This window comes from Pseudoliparis swirei, chromosome 6 (genome assembly GCF_029220125.1).
Source record: "Pseudoliparis swirei isolate HS2019 ecotype Mariana Trench chromosome 6, NWPU_hadal_v1, whole genome shotgun sequence".
NCBI classification, from domain to species: Eukaryota; Metazoa; Chordata; class Actinopteri; order Perciformes; family Liparidae; genus Pseudoliparis; species Pseudoliparis swirei.
This window is the reverse complement of record NC_079393.1, coordinates 14,486,097-14,504,296: the sequence shown is the minus strand read 5'-3', so window position 1 is coordinate 14,504,296 and position 18,200 is coordinate 14,486,097. Positions and strand designations below refer to the sequence as shown.

The following is an 18,200-nucleotide window of genomic DNA, read 5'->3' as shown; positions in this document are numbered from 1 at the left end:
AATGGCCGGGAGTTTAACATAATCACACAAAGTACATTTTCTGAGGAATGTCTGCGGGTAAGTAGTTGTTATATGGCAATCGTAAGAAGGGGATCGGTAATAAGTTAGCGAGCCATGGATTCAAGAGAGCTAACAATAAATATTTCCTTTCAAGGGAACTCGAAAGCTCGCAGTGACAAGCTTTAACATGACACGTGAGCACGTAGACATAACATGAAAGTTAGCGAACGTTAGTTCTACGGATTGAAACGTTCTTTATTTAAATGGTGATTACGTCGCTGTAGTAAAACGAGGTAAAGGGGAATCAGAAATCCGTCAGGACTTTGATAATGCAACGTTAGATTGACCTGAACGAAAGCAGAATGAAGCGGCTGCCTGGGTTTGTCGTGTTAGACACAACATCACTATCAGGAGGGGAAGCTTGTTGCTAACGCGAGCCAGTCTAAACACACTGTGCTGTTCAGCTGATCAAGGAGCTCCTTTGTTAACCGTCATGTCCTCTTCCAGGGGGGTTCACGAACATGGAGAATGGCAGGGCCCAGTTTCCATTTCCCTACCAGCCCTATGACATCCAGGAGCAGTTCATGCAGGCACTGTACAAGACACTTGACCAGGGCAAAGTGGGAATCTTTGAAAGTCCGACTGGAACGGTGTGTTGTGTGTGTGTGTGTGTGTGTGTGTGTCGGTTATATATGAGAGATGTACAGCAAGAGCCATTCGATTTCTTGATAATTTAGTGTTTTTAACATATGCATGTCCTTCAACTCAGGGCAAGTCTCTGAGTCTAATATGTGGAGCGCTGAGCTGGCTCACAGACCATGAGGAGAAGAGCAGGCAGAAGACAGCTGCTCTGCTGCATGAAGGAGAAGCATCTCTCTCCACGTCCTCTGCCCCGAGCTCCTCAGCAGAGCCGGACTGGATCACTGATTTTGTTCACAAGAAGGCAGAACGTGACTTGGTGTCAAAGTTGAAGGTAAAAATATTAATGTATTTCATATGTGTTCTTTGGCGTGTACTTTGACATCTCACCTGCTCATCTTTTGACTATTATGGGGTGTTTTTATGTCAGGAAGAAGAATTGAAAAGAAAGACGAGAGAAGAAAAATTAGAAATGATCAGAAACAATGTTCAACTTAAGTATGCAATGAAAAGAAAAGTAAGTGATCCTGCACAGTGGCATTTACAACCACAGCAAGTTGAGTCTCTACTACCTCGTATTAATACATGTATGTATCTATAGAGCTGTGAAGAGGAAGAAGCATTCAAATTGCTCCACCTCAGCAAAGAGGAAGAGACCGAGGCACAAGGCGATCAAGAAGACGAGGAGCTTGTCATTGCAGAATATGAGAGTGACGATGAGTCAAAGACCAGGAGCAGGTGAGCAAATCCATTGATTATTCATTGGCTACCAATCCTATCCAATGGTGTGACAGAAAATGACAGCAGGGAGTGTTTTTCTCTCATGCTCAGGTTTCGTGGGGCTGAGGATGACACTGACGACGAGCTGGTTGAAGAACATGTAAATAAGGTGTGAGAGAGACTTATCACATTACAACTCTAATAACTATGAGGATGTAAAGCATAATGATAATGTGTGTCCCACGTCACCCTGAAGTGAAGCTGTATACATGTGCATGTTCTCAGATTTACTACTGCAGTCGCACACACTCCCAGTTGGCCCAATTTGTCCATGAGGTTCAAAAGAGCCCCTTCAGCAAGAACATCAGTCTGGTCACACTGGGCTCACGGCAGGTATGTGTACACACCCGTATACACACACACACCAAGACTAGTGGTGAAAGGGTTAGATTTAGGTATATTTGGTATCCATTGTGAACACTGATATAATTAAGTAAAAAAAAGAAGCTTTATGTGTGTGTTGTCTGCTACAGACTTCCAGAATGATCCACAGCAGTCTGTCTGGTTCCATGGAGAAATTTCCAAAAGAACCAATTCCATAATAGTTATGTTTACCTTTATTAATTGTATTTTCTATTTACAAGGATAATTACAAAAATGCGATTACAGGGATAAAAACATTGAATACATCTGATAAAAAAAAACAGAAGTTCAAAATCCTTACATCGGCAGGTCATCCCACACAGCTTGGAATCGTTACTTGAATTCAATCATTTAAACATGATTGTTAACATTGACATCTGACAGGTTTTGCCCAGCAAACATAAAATGGTGTACTTTCCAGAATCTGTGTATCAACGAAGAGGTGCTTCGCCTGGGCAGCATCCAGCGCATTAACGACCGCTGCGTGGAGATGCAGAAGAACAAACATGGTGAGAGCCCCTCACACACTAGCTCCGGCACTGCTGATCTCACAGACCAACATTTCCAAATCGTGAGAGAATTGTCATTTAAAAATCTTTATTTAAACCCAGAAAAGCTTTAAGAATGAAATGTACCTGGTCCAAGAGAGAAAGCAATAACAATGAGTTCCAGTCAAACAACAACATTAGACAGACAACAAAAAAACATACCACAAATCAGAATATGCAGCCAAACCCAAGAGCTGTCTTAACCCTCCTGTTACCTTTCGGGTCAATTTGACCCCATTCAATGTTTAATGTCGGTGTTCCTTGGGGTCAATTTGACCCCAGGCTGTTTTTCACCGTGTCAAACATATAAGAAATATCTACTTTTTTATATATTTAAAGGGCTATTTAGGTAGTCAACAAACAAACATAAAGTACCTCACACTTAAACTTGGGAAACAATATTAATTCTAATAATTTTCTGGAGGTTTTAATTGCTGGGGTCAAATTGACCCCGAGGGTAAAATACTGTATGTTAGTAAATGTAAAGGTAACAGGAGGGTTAAAACATAACAAATAAATAAGACTTGTTTTGCTTACAATGCTGCCCATTCTGCCATTTTGTAGCGAAGCCACATCATGAAGAAGGTGCTAAACGCAAGCGAGGCCCAGCAAAGGCCGTGTGTCCCTATCATAAAGCGCCAGCACTGCAGCAGATGAGGGACAGCGTTCTGGGGACAGTCCACGATATTGAGCAGATGCTGAAGCTGGGAAGGGAAACACATGCATGTCCATACTACGCCACTCGCCTCGCTGTTCCCTCTGCACAGGTAACACTGCCGTCTTCCCACTCTGTTTATTCATTCCTGTGCCTTGTTCCTAAAGTTCTTAAGTGCCTTTTTATATATTCGTGAACTTTTGGGAAGCAGATTGGAGTTTTAGTTTGAATTGGTATTGTGTATGTTTATCATGTCTGCACAGTTGGTGGTGTTGCCCTATCAGATGTTGCTGCATGAGGCCACAAGGAGGGCAGCAGGGGTCCAGCTAAAGGGACAGGTAGGACTATCTATTATTACGATGACTATTTAGCTGTCCATCAATTGTGAGTATTATTATGGAACACATTTCTTCGCAAAGTTTACCCTCCGTAACCTCTGTAACATAGCAATAATAAAAAAAGTAAACGCACGATGATTGTGAGGTGTTTGTGTTCATGATGATTATTATTATTATTATTATATTCTTCTTAATGTTTTTACAGGTGGTGATCATAGATGAAGCTCACAATCTTAGTGACACACTCTCCAGTATACACAGCGCAGAGATCACTGGAGCACAGGTAACACCATCATGCACCTCATGTACAAAAATGTAAATTTAAATTACGCATACTCGCTGCAATATACCAATTTGTGACTCTTCTCTAGCTTTGCCGTGCCCACTCACAGCTCACCCAGTATGCAGACCGCTATAAGTGAGGTTATACACACTCAAAAATGCATTCACCCACAAATTCAATATTGTATTAGTGCAGTTCAGATGAACGGTTGCCGAGGAAACCAAAGGACATAAGTGCAGACAGAATTCTTTCTTTTTAGTTTGATTTCCTGATTCTTGATGTTTATGTTTCTACACCAGGAGCAGACTGAAGGCAAAGAACCTGATGTACATCAAACAGATTCTGTTTGTGATTGAAGGGCTTGTCCGGGTGCTGGGAGGTGAGCGTGTTTGAGCTGAAATTACCTTTTAATTATTGATGACTGCCAGTCTGCAACAAGGGTCGGTGAGAAAATTGCGAGGCATTTCAAATGATTATTTAAATGTGATCCTTGCAGGTAAAGTGGGGCAGAATCCACAGAGTCAGATGACACAAACAGGTTGGCAGATAATAAATACATAAACACTCAATACACCTCCAGCGAGAAATTACCAACCAGTCAGTCCTGTTTCCTTATCTTTTAGAAACCGAACTGCACACCATCAACAACTTCCTCTTTAAGGCTCAGATCGACAATATCAACTTGTTTAAGGTAGTTGAAAGGGTTTTTAAAAACAAATCTAAATCATGGCAAAATACCATTCCCAAACTGTAAACTGATGCATTCAATGTCACTCCCTTCAGTTACAGAGATACTTTGAGAAGAGCATGATTAGCAGAAAAGTAAGTGTTTAAAACAAATAATATATATATATACAGGACTGTCTCAGAAAATTGTGATAAAGTTCTTTATTTTCTGTAATGCAATTAAAAAAACAAAAATGTCATGCATTCTGGATTCATTACAAATCAACTGAAATATTGCAAGCCTTTTATTCCTTTAATATTGCTGATTATGGTTTACAGTTTAAGAAAACTCAAATATCCTATTTCTAAATATTAGAATATCATGAAAAAGTATACTAGTAGGGTATTAAACAAATCACTTGAATCGTCTAATTAACTCGAAACACCTGGAAACACATTTTCAAATGTTTGATTTTGTTTTGCTGTTATAAATCTTTTTTTTAACTTGGTCTGAGGAAATATTCAAATTTTATGAGATAGGATTTTAGAGTTTTCTTAAGCTGTAAGCCATAATCAGCAATATTAAAAGAATAAAAGGCTTGCAATATTTCAGTTGATTTGTAATGAATCCAGAATGACATTTTTGTTTTTTTAATTGCATTACAGAAAATAAAGAACTTTATCACAATATTCTAATTTTCTGAGACAGTCCTGTATGTATGTCTAGATTTTGGCCCCATAAATATTGAGAGAGCCACTGTAATATCCTATGAATCTCACAAGTGTCTTCTCTTTGCAGCTGGTGGGCTTTGTGGAGAAGTACGCAGGATCAGGTGTGAGTCTGCACACTCCGAGCAGCTCTAACAAGGAGAACCGGCGCACAGAGGGCCTAACCCGATACCTTCAAACACTGCAGAGCACCCAGGTCAATGCGCCAGGTCAGAGGGAGGATTTTTATGTCACCCATGAGGAACATCATTATTGCAGACAAGTCATTTACTGAAATAAATGAGATCCTGAACTTAAGATGCTTAATTTCTGGAAACGTTGGCTGTCACAGATCTGAACATTTACTGAAATTCACTCTCCTCTGTATTGACATTTTACAACTTTACACTGACTGTCTACACATTTACAGACGATACCAACAAACATTCTCACATCTCTTTGTTTGTAAAATGCACAGGCAAGAGAAAAGATATCAAGTATGTTGTTATCAAACTGCAAAAAGCATGTTGCTTCAAAGATGTGCATGTCAAGCTGTATGTGTAGATACTGTGGGTTAACCCTTCAATCAACAGACACTGAGCAATGTAGCATTCCTCTGGTGGTTGTTCACCACGGTTCATTATTTATCTCCTCCACCTGCCCCCATGTGTGCAGTTTCCTCAGCGGGCCAGCAGGGGTCAGAAGCAGAGAAAGTTCTGTCTACGTCTCCCATGATGCAAGTGGAGGTTTTCTTCATGGCTCTCACCAACAGCAACACGGATGGCAGAGTATTGGTGCACAGACAAGGTACCGTTTAAAAAGAGTAACTCCTAATAAAGGACTGTAATGAAAGTGTTATTACAAACAATCCCTCCCTGTTTCATGTCCAGGTACTCTGTCAGAGGGCAGTGTCAAGTTCCTGCTGTTGAACCCAGCGGTCCACTTCGCCGAGGTGCTGAAGCAGTGCAGAGCAGTTATCATCGCAGGAGGAACCATGCAGCCTGCAAGTCTCTATGACTCCACCAAAAATAAACTCAGCCTTTGCTGTGTCAGTTTGTATCATTCTGAAAGATGTGATTTGTAGTTTTCAGACTTCAAACAAGAGCTGTTGTTTTCTGCCGGAGTGGGAGAGGAGCGCATCACTGAGTTCTCCTGTGGTGAGTGGCCCATTTTTAAAACACCGCAGTACTTTGTCGAGTTTCTCCAGTGTAAGGCTTTCTCACTCTTAGTAATGCGTTTATCAATATTTCTGCCATGGGGAATTTTTGATGAATAATATAATGCTTGACAAGAACTCAAATGACAACCGGCCTAATTTTCCGACCTTAGAAGACGTTTTAAAAAAAATTGCCATTTTGTGAACCAAACTGTGGATTGTCTATCCCTTGTATACAAACACTGTGTTAGTATCGGTTGAAGAGAACATTTGTTGCCTGTCATTTAACATGTTTATGCTATTTAAACTCGTAAGATTGTTTCATCAGAAGCCACATGGACCACACTTGTATGACTGTGGCACTGGCACAACAAATTAAAGATTTGAATTCTTACTTTGTCCTCAATCTTAAAAGTTCTATATGAAGTTTGAACACAACTAAAATGATCTTAACTATTCATACGTAGGCTGCCATAATTCTATTGTATCTGGCATTTTTTAAAAATTTGATCATGTACAATAATTGAATGTTTGTGTTGTATTAAATTCACTTGTAGGTCATGTAATTCCTCCCGAGAACATTCTTCCCCTCGTCCTGTGCAGCGGTCCCTCCGGTCAGGAGCTGGATTATACTTTCCAAAACAGAGACTCTCCACGCATGGTAACACACACACATTATTTTATTAAGTCGTTTGCTGTAATATCATCGAAGATAGCTGCGTTGTTTACACCAGCATACTGCAAATGGGTTTCCGTTGCCAGATGGACGAGACGGGGCGCATTCTCTCCAACATCTGTAACGTGGTCCCGGGCGGGGTCGTGTGCTTCTTCCCTTCTTACGAGTACTCGAGGCGCATCGTTTCTCACTGGGAGGCCAGCGGTGCTCTGACCCGTCTGGCTAATAAGAAGAAGGTACTCTCCCCCCCACCACCACCACCACCAAAAAGCCTTTCCCACATTGGTGGTATACTATTTTAAGGGAATCGTTCTTAAAGGGGCTTTTCCATGCTGTCGCTCATCTATCATGATTACTTTCTCAGATCTTCCAGGAGCCAAAGAAAGCCAACCAGGTGGAGCAGGTGCTGAGTGAGTTCTCCCGCTGTATCCAGGTAAACATCAGCACCATTGGTAATCGGTTCGTCAAGGGCGTTTGCGTGTTACTATTTCCATGTCTCATTACCTTCCGATAGAGGTGTGCTGTGGACGCTGGCGGGCTCACAGGAGCGTTGCTGTTCTGTGTCGTCGGAGGAAAGATGAGCGAGGGCATCAATTTTTCCGATGACCTTGGCAGGTGTGTGTTATCCACGAGCACATCGACAGCCGGCAGTCGCAGGCGGTCTAAAGCACACGATACTAAATGCTCTTTTCTGTGTGCATGTGATGACAGGTGTGTAGTGATGGTGGGAATGCCATATCCCAACATCAAATCCCCAGAGCTGCAGGAAAAGATGTCCTACCTCGATAAACACCTGGTGAGACTTTTAATTGTCAGAAGTCTTCACTGTATCCACAAACCTGTCAAAACCAGCACAAGGTCACAGGCGTGTTTATTTCTGTTTGTTTAGCCTCACAGTGGAGGGAGGAGCCCTGGCCAAGCCCTTATAGAAAACCTCTGCATGAAGGCTGTCAATCAATCCATCGGTAACGATGCAATAACATTTACAATAATTACCGATTCCATAGTTGGTAAGATAGTACGATCGGTATTCATATGTATTGGACTTAATCTGCCCAAAGGAAGAGCTATCCGTCACCGTGGCGACTATTCCGCCATTGTGATGTGTGACCGACGCTACGCTCGACCCGCGACCCTCTCCAAACTACCAACGTGGATAAAAAGCCGCACCAGCACACACACAACTTTTGGCACTGCTTTTGCTGCCTTACGGAAGGTGAGAAACAAATCCGCTCATGAATCCACACACAACAAACTCCTGAGTTGTTCCAAAAATATATTCATATGTTGTCTGTAAATTCTTCTTTCCTAGTTCTTCCTGGAGAAGAAGAAGCAGCAAGTGTAGCGTCTCTTCCACTGAGCTCAACTGACATGTCCAAAGAGCGAGGTTGGGAAGAACTTCGAGGGAACATTAGCACCCCAAAAATACTATAAGATAATTAGAGGACCTCTAATAATTATCACAACAAGGCCTCTGCCTCTTTTACTTGCGTTTACATTCTTGAACATTTAGAAGCTGTCAGACCGAAGTGCTCCTGGCAGAAGGTCAAGGGTCAACCAGTGGAGCAGTTTGTTTTCAGTGCACCACAGTTGGTGTATTTAACTTTTCAGCTTCCATTTATTTTCCAACATCTCTGGTTGAAGTGAAGAACATGATGTCACACTGCAGACAAAGGCCACAGGGGCATTTCTCAAATCGACTCGTGTATATCAGTCCTGCACTGTCGGTTATTTTTAAATTCATTATGTTGAGATGAATTACTGAAGTAGCTTCTAAGCAGACAACAGACAAAGCGTCGACTTGGGAATCTATGGGACGTAAAGAATGTTACATATTGAAAGCATTTAATGTTAAGTGTTATGTAATGCAAAAATGAATAAAAGACATTGGTAAAATGGTTCCATGGTTTTTATGAATGTTTGAATGACGCTTGTTTGATTTAATGAAATTGTTTTACAATAATTATCAATAAACTGTTTTATTATTATATTATTTATTATTGTTTTGTAAATTAGTTAAACAAACCAATGCACTTAATATGCTGCCAATTATTGTTCATTTTACACTGAAAGTTAAAAATATTGTCACGTGATAGGAGGAAAATGTCCAGTCTACACAATATTATGCAGAACTATTGAATGCTTTCATTATCAGTGCTTTAAAGGACCAGTGTGTAATATTATTAATATTAGTCTGAGTTTTTTTATTGTTGTGTAATCAACCTAAAAGTAAGAACATTGTTGTCATTACCTTAGAATGAGCCGTTTACATCTACATCCTCTTCACTCTTTTGCACAGTCATGTATTTTCTACAGTAGCCCAGAATGGACAAACCAAACACTGGCTCTAGGTGAGGCCATTCACAGTTTTGTGTCGGCCAACGTTCTCATATACGTTTGGTAAACCAGAGGATTTCCAGATCTGCAACGTCACCACTCGGAGCCACCAAATCCTACACACTGGCCCTTTAAGTGTTCATTGTCCAGCACGTTAAGCTTCCCAGTCATCATCGTCTGTTGTCGCATGTGGAGCAGGAAGTGGTGGGATGACATCCGACATCCTGGCAAATGCACCGCTAGTACCACTGGGAGTTTCCCCTGTATCCCCACCGGCTGGACCCTTACCAGATATGCCTACATGGGGAATAGGACACCTTACTTACTGTACCCACTTTCATCAGTATTTTCAATAGTATTTTCTAATTTGATATAAAAGGGATCCTTACCTTTCCTTCGCATGGAGAGTTTGTTGAAGAGATCAGACATGAAGTCTCCACCACTAGATGCTGCTCCCACTGCTGTGAGACAAAGACATGCAGTTAGTACAGCATCATAATATCAGTATTTCTTCAAATTTATAATTGGAGCAGTGAAATGGTTTCAATCATTCCCAAGTGGAGTATGTAATCACAAGAAGACTTGTTATCGAGTATAATCAGCTCTACATATGAAATGTTAGTTTGTGAGCTGGCCAGCCAACTGGAAATGAAGGCTTTCTGAATGACATGCTGTCTGATATGAATAAACTCAAAACAACTTTAAATACAGCTATAACCATGTCAACCTTTTAATAAAGGTGCCATTTATGAAGTGAAGGTCACAAAGACAAGGAGTGTGATGATAACCATGAGATGTATACACAAATGCTCACATACTGACGTGCAGTGTAACAACTAGGAATTGGTCACGCTGTGCATCGATTGCATGTCTTTCTCATCGTGAAAGCTGCATTGTGTTAAACTTAAGAAAACAAGAGCAGAACTACATCCACATTCAAAAAATCGGACACCTTGCTCTTGCTCTTTCTGTTTCTTCTTCTCCATCTTGCGCTCTTGGACGTCGCGTAACTTGGCCTTGCCGATGCCTCCGGCGTTGCGGATGGACTCCAGGAGATTAGCACGGCCGTCCGGCGGCACAGACGCACCGGTGGAAGCACGAGACACCGGGCCTGCAAACAGGGGACAGTCAGGGCTGGCAGGGTCTTGCTTTAAGCTCATTGCTGCCAATACAAACAATGGAATGCAAGAGAGTGATCAGGGTTTCTCAGTGTGTGTGTGTGTGTGTGAGGAAGTGGCAGTTTCACCACTTTAATACACTGTCGACCTCCATCATATTCCTCCAAGTCTGTCGTGTGTAGCCAGAAGAAGATTGGAGTTGCATGCGTGAGACAAACCTGAGCTTGGTGCTCGTGAGACTTCTGTGGGGCCGTCAACAGGAAGAGGCGGAGGAGGCGGGGGAGGAGGGGGAGCTCCTGCAGGAATGGCAGGAGCGAGGGCAGGCTCAGGAGGAGGGGGAGGTGGTGGAGGAGGTGGAACACTAGATTGGAGCTGAGAAGCTTGAAAAGAAAGAGATGAAAAGTCTATATCAGCTTTTAAAACAAACTAAACTGTGTGTGTGTGAGTGCGTGTGTGTCTGTGTGTGTGTGTGTACCATGTGCATCGCTCTCCTCGGCAAAAGTGGGCAGATCAGGGATGTAGTGTGTGGGTCCTGATGGGGCAAAGCCGGGTCCGAGGTCGGCGCTGTAAGAGAGGTCATCTGCGATGCCTGGAAGGTCAGGCAGGTAGGATGGCACATCTATCTCGGGCACCTGACCCAGGTCTGGCACATAGAAATAAGACTCTGCCGTCTGTTCGAGAGAAAACCATTCGATCAGAGACAAACATTGCATCATTAATACATCCATACCAATCCTTCATATACAATAAGTCAAATTAAAATTGTGTTTGGTTGGAGGGGTGTTCGAGGTACCTGTCTATCCAGTTGTTCCCTCTTTGTGATGGACAACGGCGCATCAAAAGGCTTCTCTTCTTTTTCTGTCTCGAGTGTTCTGTGAGTTTTTGTCACTGCTCCCGCCAGAGGATCAAGGAACACATACTTCTTATATCTTCAAAAGCACACAAAGCCACAGATATGAAGAAGAGATTTAGATCATTTGTGTTTACAGTAAGCATCTCTGTCTATTCGTGTGTGTGTGTGTGTGTGTGTGTGTGTGCTCACAGGTTCTCTGTAGTATTAAAGAGCAACAGTGAGCTGACGGATGAGATGTTGCGTGGCAGACTGCCGAGCCCCTCCTCCGTCTCATCCTCAGACTTCTTCTTCTTGCTCACACACACTGGGAAATACAGCAATTTCTCCTGAAGAGAAGACACACAGATATAGAGCAAAAGGCAGATCTGTAAAATGTCAAATAAATCTTGAATAACACAAATGCCACCAAAGTGCTCCTGCATGCAGACACATGCACGGGACATTGCCTCTGGGGGATATTGAGTAATGCATGTGTGCACCAGAGAAATAAAGGAGGAGCACTGTTTTCATTTCTCCCCGTTTTCCCTCTCTGACAAATACACAGACACTCCCACAAAGGGAACAACACATTTGCAGGACCAAGCAGACACAGCAGAAAATATGCTGTTTTTTGTAAAGTTTCCTGAAATGGTAATAGAAGAACTGTGGTGTTCACAATAAATAATGCAGGAGCCGGTGCTGAGCCGTGTGCGCACGCACGCACACTTCTACACGTCGACTTCTTTTTACCTCCTAATCAAGCATCACCTGTGGAGCAAAGAATGAGGAGCTCATGTGATCGGCCTGATGTGCTCTCTTCCTGTGTAACATGTCATCAAATGGATGTCAGTTGGCTATTTAAATCTCTGTGAGTGAGAATCGACACTGACATGGATGAAAGCTTATCGGTGCTGCTTGAGTGATACATTATTCTTTAAGAATAAGGATGATGAGAAAAACTGCTGTTTTTGCTAGAAAATCTGGGTTCATTTAACAAAAAAATAGCCGTGCATGCAGATAGTAACACAAACGGGTGAAGCATACGTTAAAAGAGATTGTGTCAGTTTTAGTTTGGTCAACCTGAAGATCTGATGGGGCGCCTTCCCCTGTTCTGTTTTGAGGTAGGCAGATCATTATTCACATTCATAACGGTGAGCCCAGCCTCCCTGGGAAAGAATAGACTTTAGGTTCCTTCTATCAGCGCTCATAGTTAAGGGTTTGGACACAGACTCTGTGTTTTGCCCTCAGGCTCAGCTAATGCTTCGCACCACTCGGTCTCCAGTGTCCACTTTCACTGTGGCAGGACACCGGAAACAGAGTGCATGCACTGGCAGAAAGAGGTGCTGACCGCCATTTACAAAACAAATCAAAGTGAACTGAAGAGTATATTTCAATTATTGAGGAATCACACTGCTCATCCCCCCCAGGAAAATATATAAAAAGATATATGTATATCAAATATATATATAAAAGAAAGAAATCCCAGGGTGCAGAAAAATAGACCATGGAGGAAAAGCTCTTAACTCCTGCATACATACTGAGGGGGTCATGGGAGTCGAAACTTCAGCTCTAAGCACTCCTGTCCTCGTATGACCAGAGAGAGAGCTGCCTCAAAATGTTAAGGAATAAGATAAAAAGCCTTGGAAATGGAAATGAATCATGCCTCCATGTATCCTTTTTTTAACCCAGAGTTTTAGAGGCCATACCTCTATCATGCTTCTATTACACGTTCTTGTCTTTTTTAGTAACAGCACTATGGCTCATGGGCCTCGAGACAGAGAACACTTTGTGAAACCACGGCTCTCTTAACCCTCCTGTTATGTTGCGGGTCAAATTGACCCGTATCAAAGTTTGAAAATCTAGGAAAAATACTTCTAAGTACTCTTTCTGTATAAAACTTCTTCTGCTTACCTTATTTAGTGTAATCAACGTAAAATAAATAAATAAATAAATATCATGTATTTGCAACCCCCCCCTGCAGGTTTATATAACAGAGATGATGTTCCCGGGTCAATTTGACCCGGCTGTGAAAATGAAGGCTAAAAGTCATCAGAAGAGTCACGTTTAGACTATTTCTTTCTTTGTAAATGTAGGACAGTCTTTCTTACTCCCTCCCACCAAGTTTCAACACACACACTCACACCAACACACACACTAACACACGCGCGCACAGACACCAACACACACACAAACACACATATCAGCACACTCACAACCACACATATCAACACACACACAAACACACATATCAGCACACACACACCCCGTTCACAACCCCATATATAAAGTTGTACACATTTCAAACTTCAAACAAAAGAATCAGGTGGTTGTTATGGGAACCATCTCTATGCTGCTGTGTGCCCATCACCCTACATGAGAAGCACACTTTACAGACTAAACAATGTTTATCATCTCCTAACTTTACCCCTAAATACACCTTTATTGGACATGGGACACTAATGTGAGGGTTTCTTTCATGTCACAACTAAAACATATGTAGTATAGTACTTCTAATATACTGTCTGTCTGACTGGGAGAGACACACACCCTGTCTCATCCCAATCTCAGACCCACACGCATTCTCTTTCTAACGACCCCAGCTTTGGGAGAAATACAGATACTATTTTGACGGGAACCTTTATTTTTCCTTGCGGGAAAACTCCACGCACGCCTTAGCAGGGGAGGGCCAAACATACAAAATGGTTGCTGAGCAGTCCTACAACATTACACTCTGCAGATACATACGACTGCACCAAGAGGATGACTGTGTGCTGGCCTTTGGTCATCTTTTATCATATAATTTATGCATCTTAACACTAAAAATAAACATAACTAAAGTTTACTTTCAATACAAATCCTTTATGACTCATTTGGCTTGATTTTTAGTGGGCGGGTCATTATGACCCTGAACAGCACAGGTGTCTCATCTCTATTTATCTACAACACCCCATGAAATTTTTTTTTACAAAATGCAAATAAAATTTAGAACATATATGTTATGGTAGACTAATGCAATTTAGATTTAGATTCTTTCAATGTTCCTAAAAAATTGTTTGAACATGTATTTTTCATTAAAACGAGTGAGTGCTCCTGATTGAACTCTGATCTATGGAGGGGTAAATAACTCAATTCCACTAAAAACTGATTTAATTGTTAGTAATGTTGTTGGTGATGATGTACAAACTATAGTTTTTAGAATTTTTGGGTTTCTGACCACTTTTGGATGATTCAACATTAACCGGGTCAAATTGACCCGGGAACATCACGGCTGTATGTAAAAAACGAACATAACAGGAGGGTTAACAGGTAACACTGTTGTATTGTTGCCTTGTGTCAGCAACATGTTAATGCAATTATCTTACCTGCAAGGCCTTCTCATCAAAGGGTCTGAGTTTATTCTGTATCCTTTGTCGGGGACGATTTTGTGAGGAAGGGTCTATAGCCTCAATAAAAATAGATGAGTAATCCTGAAGTCGATCTGGAGCCGGGTACTTGGCACTGGAGAAGACCTAAACAAAAAGAAAAGCACTGATATAACTGAGAGACACAAAGCTAATTATTGCTTTCATGGTCTCGTCACTGGAGTGTGTCCCTATTGTGTATCATAGGTGCAAAGTATAAAGCTACCAGCCAAATTGGAGGTACTTTGTTACCTTGGTGGCCTTCTTGCTGCCTTTGATCTTGTTGACACGGGCCTGAGCGAGTCTGATCCGGTCAGTTACACGCTGCAGCTGGCGGCGGTTCTTCTCTACACTGTCAGACACCCTGGAAGCAACACACACATACACAGCAACATGATTATGGACATACAGAGGAAGATATTTCTAACACCATATAACACGATTGAATATAGAGGAGTGCGTAACTTCAGACATCCTATTCCACATTTCATTCTGTATATGCACGTTGCAGTTCCTTAATCCAATGAATGAATTAATAAAGATGATGGGCAAGTATAACACAGCTGTTTCTGAACTCTATTAATAATTTCATATCAATCATCTAATTACTAACATGTCATCTATCACAAGCTTATATTGGCAAAACAATTGAGTTAATAAATTAAATGTAGTTACAGGACAGGACCATCTGTTCTGAAACAGGTGCTGTCGCATAAAATGCAGCTTAAAATATGGATTTGACTGCAATCCATTAAATACAAAGTTATTTCATGTCAATTAAAACTTGGAACAGATGCTTTGATTTTAACAACCTTTTTTTGGGGTTACCCCCCTTGTTGTGTCAACACTTACAATGCAGTACTTTCAGGCATTTTATACTTTACTTCACAAAAAAATGAAAGAATTATTATTACAAAATTAATATAAATATGATCACTACAATAGATGTACCTCCACTCTCTCAATTAAGAATTAAGTTGGTTATTTATTTCATTTGAGTAAAATTGCAGAAATAATGGCAAATATTATTTATATTATATAATATATTATATAATTCAAAGTTACCTTAAACACAGAGCAATACAGGCTAAACTACTTCATATTTGTGAAGAGCTGAAGAGTAAAAATATGTTCTAAATTACAAAAATATTTAACTCGTATCACTACAACTGATTATTTGATAAATCTTCTTACAAATAAATCAATACATTAGCAAATCCTATTTACACCACTACAAGATCCAAAGCATGTTACCATGATGTTAACATGCTATCATACATGTAGTCGTTGGGCATTGGTTTTCCCACGTCCATCCCAAGCTCTAGCTCTTGTGTGTGTGCCGTCTTGTGGGGACATTTGTAAATCATTACAATGCAGGCTACAGACTTAGTTTATGATTAGGGTTAGGCTTCTTATATACATATATGTGCGGCTATGGTAAGTCTTCAGGTAATGTCCCCAAAAGCCATGAAAACCTGACTGTGCATGTGTGCGTGCGTGGCCTTGCCTTCTGAAGATATCCGTCGAGATGGTCTCCAAGTAGAGTAATGTGTCTGCTATCTGATGGATAGCCTCCTCTCTCCTCAGGTCTGACTGGATGAGAGGCACGGAGTACACCTGGCCCTCCAGGCAGTGCTTCTGGGCCATCCTGGTATGTGACAACACAGAACAGAAGACGTTTATTATCATAACGAGGCAGCTTGTGGCGGTCACACACACGTCGATCTGTCAGTGATGACAGAGACACTGGGAGAGAAGTGTGTTAATAATGATAGTCAAAGGGTCAGCCAACTCTCTCACGGTGATGCTTGTTGTTCGATCCAACACCACACAACTGTCATCAGGGTCCTTAGAGCCAGTATCTCGAGCTAACCCACTCCTCCACCTCACCTGACTCTCACGTGACAATGCTGAAATACACAACTGGATGTCGATTTGTTATTTTTCCGGTTTAACCTGTGAATTGACTAAAGTTGGTCTGAAAAAATTAACCCGCACTATTACTGTTTACAATAGATATATTCTAAATAGGTCAATACGCTATAATGTAGCTAACTAATAGATTGACAGTCAACGGAAAGCCTGTCCATGCAAAATAAATAATCTGAACAACCGAACAATTCACATTTAATTAGGAATACGAAGATTAAAACAACATGCAGTCTCGTAAAAATGTATGTCTTACATGACCATGGGTGTTGTTTACTTGTTAACGGTTACAGAAAATTAGTAACGTTAGCAAGGCAATCTGTGCTAACATCCGAGTCTTCTGCTTCGCAAACAGACAGAAAGCAACGATTCTGTACTTCCGCATACATGTGACACGTGACCTCTACGAGGTTGGAGTGTTGCCTTCAAGTCCCCTCAGAAATGTCTGAATTCTGACTAGAAATACTGGTACAACTTGAGTGATCTGAGTTATTGGCTCACGTTAAAGGTAGCCCTACAAGACTTGGCAAAGACGCTTTTGTTTTTTCGATCAAGATAAAAATGATAACAATAAAATAGTATGCCTCAAGAACATTAAAAAAGTATTGTTATTATTATTATTATTATTATTATTATTATTATTATTATTATTATTATTATTAGTAGTAGTAGTAGTATAGTAGTACTATTGTCTATATCAGCACTTGCCAATAAAAAAAATCTAATAAACACTGGGTAAGATTACAGAGTATAGTTTAAATGGTGGAAGTGGCCTTACACTGCATGTATAAGGTACAACACAAATTTATGATTAAAATAATTATGTAAAATGTCATTGATTGGAAGAAAATATGGATATGCATAATACACCAATATTATCTGCAAACTAGGAAATATCCCATAGGCTTTCTGTGGAATAAAAATACTGTTACGAACTATACGTTTGTTTTTTGTTTTGTTTACTTAAGCAGGAACCAAGTTATTTACATTGTACCTCATATAATTGGGTTTCAGATACCGTGCCTCCCAAAAATGGTATTGCTCAACGATGATTATTATCTTGATTTACTGAATTATCCGTTTTGTTGCTTAACTGCAGCCCAACAACATTCTTACCACTGGATGGATACCTCCACATCCTGTTAATCAATGCATATATTTCTTCTATTATATATTAGTCTTAGAACTGTCAATTACATATATAAACAAAGCTCAAATGTAAACCATAGAGACCATCAATAGAGCTGCTGATCTGGTGATATTATGTAAAATGTAACTATAGGTATAGTGTATGGGCGACTTTCCACACTTATGTGCATGATTATCATATGCCTTGGCTTCTTTTTCCTCTCTTTCTCTTTTACATGTAGACTGTAATTTGTGTATATGTTTCCTTATTGTGAGGATGGCGTGGAAAATCTTCGAACTATGCTTTCACCAGGAATAGGAGAGGGGCTCAGATGTGAGCCCCCGGCCTTGAACAGCTTGCAGGGTGCGTGCTTGCTCTGTAGCTTTCTTGAGCATGTGCGTAATGACGCATCCGCCTGCCAGCGCCTCTCCTCCCTTTCTTCCTCCTGACACATCTGGATCTGGCTCCTCTCATCAGCACCACTCAGCGCAGTGGGAGGGAGAGAGAGCGAGAGAGAGAGAGAGAGAGGGAGGGAGAGAGAGAGAGAGAGGGTGGGGGGGGGGAAACGACCGGAGAAGCGGAGGCTAGCTCGGTCGGTGCACCTTCATCCACAGCCGAGCAGAATCAAGGCGAGGAGAGCGG

The 18,200-nt window shown here is 41.2% G+C and overlaps 2 protein-coding genes across 9 annotated transcripts; one reads left to right on the top strand and one right to left on the bottom strand.

The window, feature by feature from the left end:
* The first annotated feature begins 11 nt into the window (after positions 1–11).
* On the top strand, positions 12–8,711 carry ddx11 (DEAD/H (Asp-Glu-Ala-Asp/His) box helicase 11). 7 transcript variants are annotated; one of them, XM_056416934.1, is made up of 28 exons: positions 12–57; positions 508–650; positions 770–973; positions 1,070–1,156; positions 1,241–1,377; positions 1,471–1,528; positions 1,645–1,752; positions 2,204–2,291; positions 2,895–3,097; positions 3,249–3,323; positions 3,529–3,606; positions 3,695–3,741; positions 3,906–3,985; positions 4,103–4,144; positions 4,230–4,297; positions 4,390–4,428; positions 5,072–5,210; positions 5,656–5,787; positions 5,871–5,983; positions 6,065–6,137; positions 6,694–6,797; positions 6,899–7,048; positions 7,177–7,245; positions 7,327–7,427; positions 7,524–7,608; positions 7,702–7,777; positions 7,874–8,028; positions 8,125–8,711. In XM_056416934.1, exons 1-28 carry the CDS (start codon positions 48–50, stop codon positions 8,155–8,157), a joined length of 2,697 nt encoding a protein of 898 aa, XP_056272909.1. In that variant the 5' UTR covers positions 12–47; the 3' UTR covers positions 8,158–8,711. The 7 variants fall into 7 exon arrangements, with proteins under 7 accessions (XP_056272909.1, XP_056272908.1, XP_056272907.1 ...); XM_056416933.1 differs by having other exon boundaries at positions 7,874–8,711; XM_056416932.1 differs by having other exon boundaries at positions 7,702–8,028.
* wash1 (WAS protein family homolog 1) lies at positions 8,704–16,788 on the bottom strand. 2 transcript variants are annotated; one of them, XM_056416939.1, is made up of 11 exons: positions 16,686–16,788; positions 16,008–16,148; positions 14,753–14,864; positions 14,462–14,608; positions 11,310–11,446; positions 11,061–11,196; positions 10,743–10,938; positions 10,486–10,647; positions 10,102–10,260; positions 9,539–9,610; positions 8,704–9,446 (listed from the first exon to the last, which is right to left on the bottom strand). In XM_056416939.1, the coding sequence occupies exons 1-11, from the start codon at positions 16,691–16,693 to the stop codon at positions 9,304–9,306; spliced, it is 1,413 nt and encodes a 470-aa protein (XP_056272914.1). In that variant the 5' UTR covers positions 16,694–16,788; the 3' UTR covers positions 8,704–9,303. The 2 variants fall into 2 exon arrangements, with proteins under 2 accessions (XP_056272914.1, XP_056272913.1); XM_056416938.1 differs by having other exon boundaries at positions 16,008–16,782.
* Between the last annotated feature and the right edge of the window lie 1,412 nt (positions 16,789–18,200).

What these genes read in the sequence shown, in the direction of transcription:
- ddx11 (XM_056416930.1), top strand. An exon ending in CAGTATGCAGACCGCTATAA is followed by an intron (nt 3,742 to 3,905) that starts GTGAGGTTATAC and finishes TTTCTACACCAG; the next exon opens with GAGCAGACTGAAGGCAAAGA. An exon ending in CAGGAGGAACCATGCAGCCT is followed by an intron (nt 5,984 to 6,064) that starts GCAAGTCTCTAT and finishes TGTGATTTGTAG; the next exon opens with TTTTCAGACTTCAAACAAGA.
- wash1 (XM_056416938.1), bottom strand. Translation starts at nt 16,189, where the DNA reads ATGATAATAAACGTCTTCTGTTCTGTGTTGTCACATACCAGGATGGCC. An exon ending in TTTAATACTACAGAGAACCT is followed by an intron (nt 11,197 to 11,309) that starts GTGAGCACACAC and finishes GTGCTTTTGAAG; the next exon opens with ATATAAGAAGTATGTGTTCC. An exon ending in GGGAACAACTGGATAGACAG is followed by an intron (nt 10,939 to 11,060) that starts GTACCTCGAACA and finishes TCTCTCGAACAG; the next exon opens with ACGGCAGAGTCTTATTTCTA.